The sequence below is a fragment of the Octodon degus genome, unplaced genomic scaffold, assembly GCF_000260255.1.
Source record: "Octodon degus isolate 3935 unplaced genomic scaffold, OctDeg1.0 scaffold05144, whole genome shotgun sequence".
Classification (NCBI taxonomy): domain Eukaryota; kingdom Metazoa; phylum Chordata; class Mammalia; order Rodentia; family Octodontidae; genus Octodon; species Octodon degus.
In genome coordinates, this window is record NW_004529720.1 from 1 (window position 1) to 2193 (window position 2193).

A 2193-nucleotide genomic window follows, 5' to 3' on the forward strand; every position below is an offset into this window, starting at 1 on the left:
GAGGCCCAGTTGAAGATTAGATGTTCTTCCTGCTCTGGATCCTGAGCTTCTCTCCAGACTGCCCCTCAGGGAGACTGCAGAAGCAGAGGCAGCTGCTGGGCAGCTCCTTCCCCCTCAGGAGGGCGTCACCGGACCTCCGCTGTCTGCCTTCTGACTCGACTGCGCGTCTCCACCCTCCACCCTCCTCCGTGCGCAGTTCAAGAGCTGCTCTGGATGAGACAGGTAAGGAGGGCTGTGGGCACAGAACTTGTCCTCACACAAGGCAAGGCCCTGGGGCCACCTCAGCAGGGCCGGAGCCCTTAGCGCCCCTTCTCTTCTTCTTCCAGAGTCACCTCTTCCACACACCGCCCGCGTCGCGCCGGCTCTGTTCTCCCTGGAGCTGGGTCACTGACGTGGAGGAAGGAGTTTGCAGGTAGGGAAGAGATGAAGAGTCAGAACTGCATTTTCTCACAACTTGGAGTTGTAGTGTTAACGTGCAGTGATGGAGAGGGAGGGAGATGGAGAGAGAGAGACAGACAGACAGACAGACCGACAGACAGACTGACCGACTAAGACATAACCCAGCCTGGAATACTGTTTGCTGAAACTTAAAGTTTTGCCAAAGATATGTCAAGGCGGCGGCGGCAGCGGCGGGAGCAGCCACGACCACGACCGAAGCTGAAGCCGTGGCGGCGGCCGGAGCAGACGCGGCCCTCGTGGAGCAGCAGCAAGGTCCGCGGCCGCTCGCAGAGCTGCGGAGGGGCGGACGGGCAAGACAGGGCAGCTGCGCCACGGGTGGCCTCGTGCCTCTCTGCGTGCAGGAGCAGATCCAGAAGAGAAGTGAGACTGAGCCGGAGAGCTAGGTTGCTTCCGCAGGGAAGACTCCCTTCCCCGTGCTTCAGGCTGCTGAGCACTGAGCATCGCTCAGAATGGAAGCCATTGCCAAATACGCCTTCAAAGCGACTGCAGACGATGAGCTGAGCTTCAAAAAGGGGGACATCCTCAAGGTTTTGAACGAAGAGTGTGATCAGAACTGGTACAAGGCAGAGCTCAATGGCAAGGACGGCTTCATCCCCAAGAACTACATAGAGATGAAACCGCACCCGTGGTTTTTTGGCAAAATTCCCAGTGCCAAGGCAGAAGACACGCTTAGCAAACAGCGGCATGATGGGGCCTTTCTAATCCGGGAGAGTGAGAGCACTCCTGGGGATTTCTCCCTGTCTGTCAAGTTCAGAAATGATGTGCAGCACTTCAGGGTGCTCCGCGACGGAGCTGGGAAGTACTTCCTCTGGGTGGTGAAGTTCAATTCCCTGAATGAGCTGGTAGATTCCCACAGATCAACATGCGTGTCCAGTAACCAGCAGATATTACTGCGGGACATAGAACAGGTGCCACAGCAGCCAACATATGTCCAGGCCCTCTTTGACTTTGACCCCCAAGAGGATGGTGAGCTGGGCTTCCGCCGGGGAGACTTCATCCACGTCATGGATAACTCAGACCCCAACTGGTGGAAGGGGGCTTGCCAGGGCAGACAGGCATGTTTCCCCGCCACTAAGTCACCCCTGTGAACTGGAACGTCTAAGAAGCAGAGTATTTAAAGAAAGCGAAAAATTGAAAACACACAAAAGAATTACACGCACAAGCTGCCTCTAACAGCAGCCTGTCGGGAGCTCTGAACATCTGGCTGGTCACACTGGTGACCGTCTCACTTTTGTTGGAACTTTGGGGGTGGGAGGGGTTGGACATCAGAATTCCAACATTTACCTATTGAGTTGTTTTTATTACAGCTTCTCCACACTGCTCCCATTTCCTTCCTGTGTCCTTTTTCTCATCTTTTTCTCCTGTCCTTCAGTGCATGACATTTAAGGCCACATATAGTCCCAGCTGATGTCAATAATAAAAGAAAAAAACCCAAGCGGGCTGGTATTTTCTCTATGCAAAATGTCTGCTTTAGTGGAAATGACTGAGAACAGCTGTCTCCTGTTTCTCATGTATACACACAGAGGGAGCGGGCCAGGGGCCTGGGCGCCTCTGCAGGAGGAGGACGCCGTGCTCGAACCTGCGCCTCCACCCGCTTCAGTCCCCTCCAGATGTTGTTTTTTCTTTTTTTTTTTTTATTTAAAATTTTATTTATTTGTGTGTGTGTGTGTGTGTGTGTGTGGCCAGCTCAGCCCACCAGGGGGCGGGCTGGCTGGCCTGTGGTGCTGGGGGATC

General features: G+C 54.5%; 1 protein-coding gene across 2 annotated transcripts; it reads left to right on the top strand.

Moving 5' to 3' along the window:
- Positions 1 to 903: 903 nt before the first annotated feature.
- LOC101563936 (growth factor receptor-bound protein 2-like) lies at positions 904 to 1547 on the top strand. 2 transcript variants are annotated; one of them, XM_012513439.2, is made up of 3 exons: positions 904 to 1084; position 1170; positions 1209 to 1547. In XM_012513439.2, the coding sequence occupies exons 1-3, from the start codon at positions 909 to 911 to the stop codon at positions 1545 to 1547; spliced, it is 516 nt and encodes a 171-aa protein (XP_012368893.1). In that variant the 5' UTR covers positions 904 to 908. The 2 variants fall into 2 exon arrangements, with proteins under 2 accessions (XP_012368893.1, XP_012368892.1); XM_012513438.2 differs by having other exon boundaries at positions 904 to 1547.
- Positions 1548 to 2193: the final 646 nt, after the last annotated feature.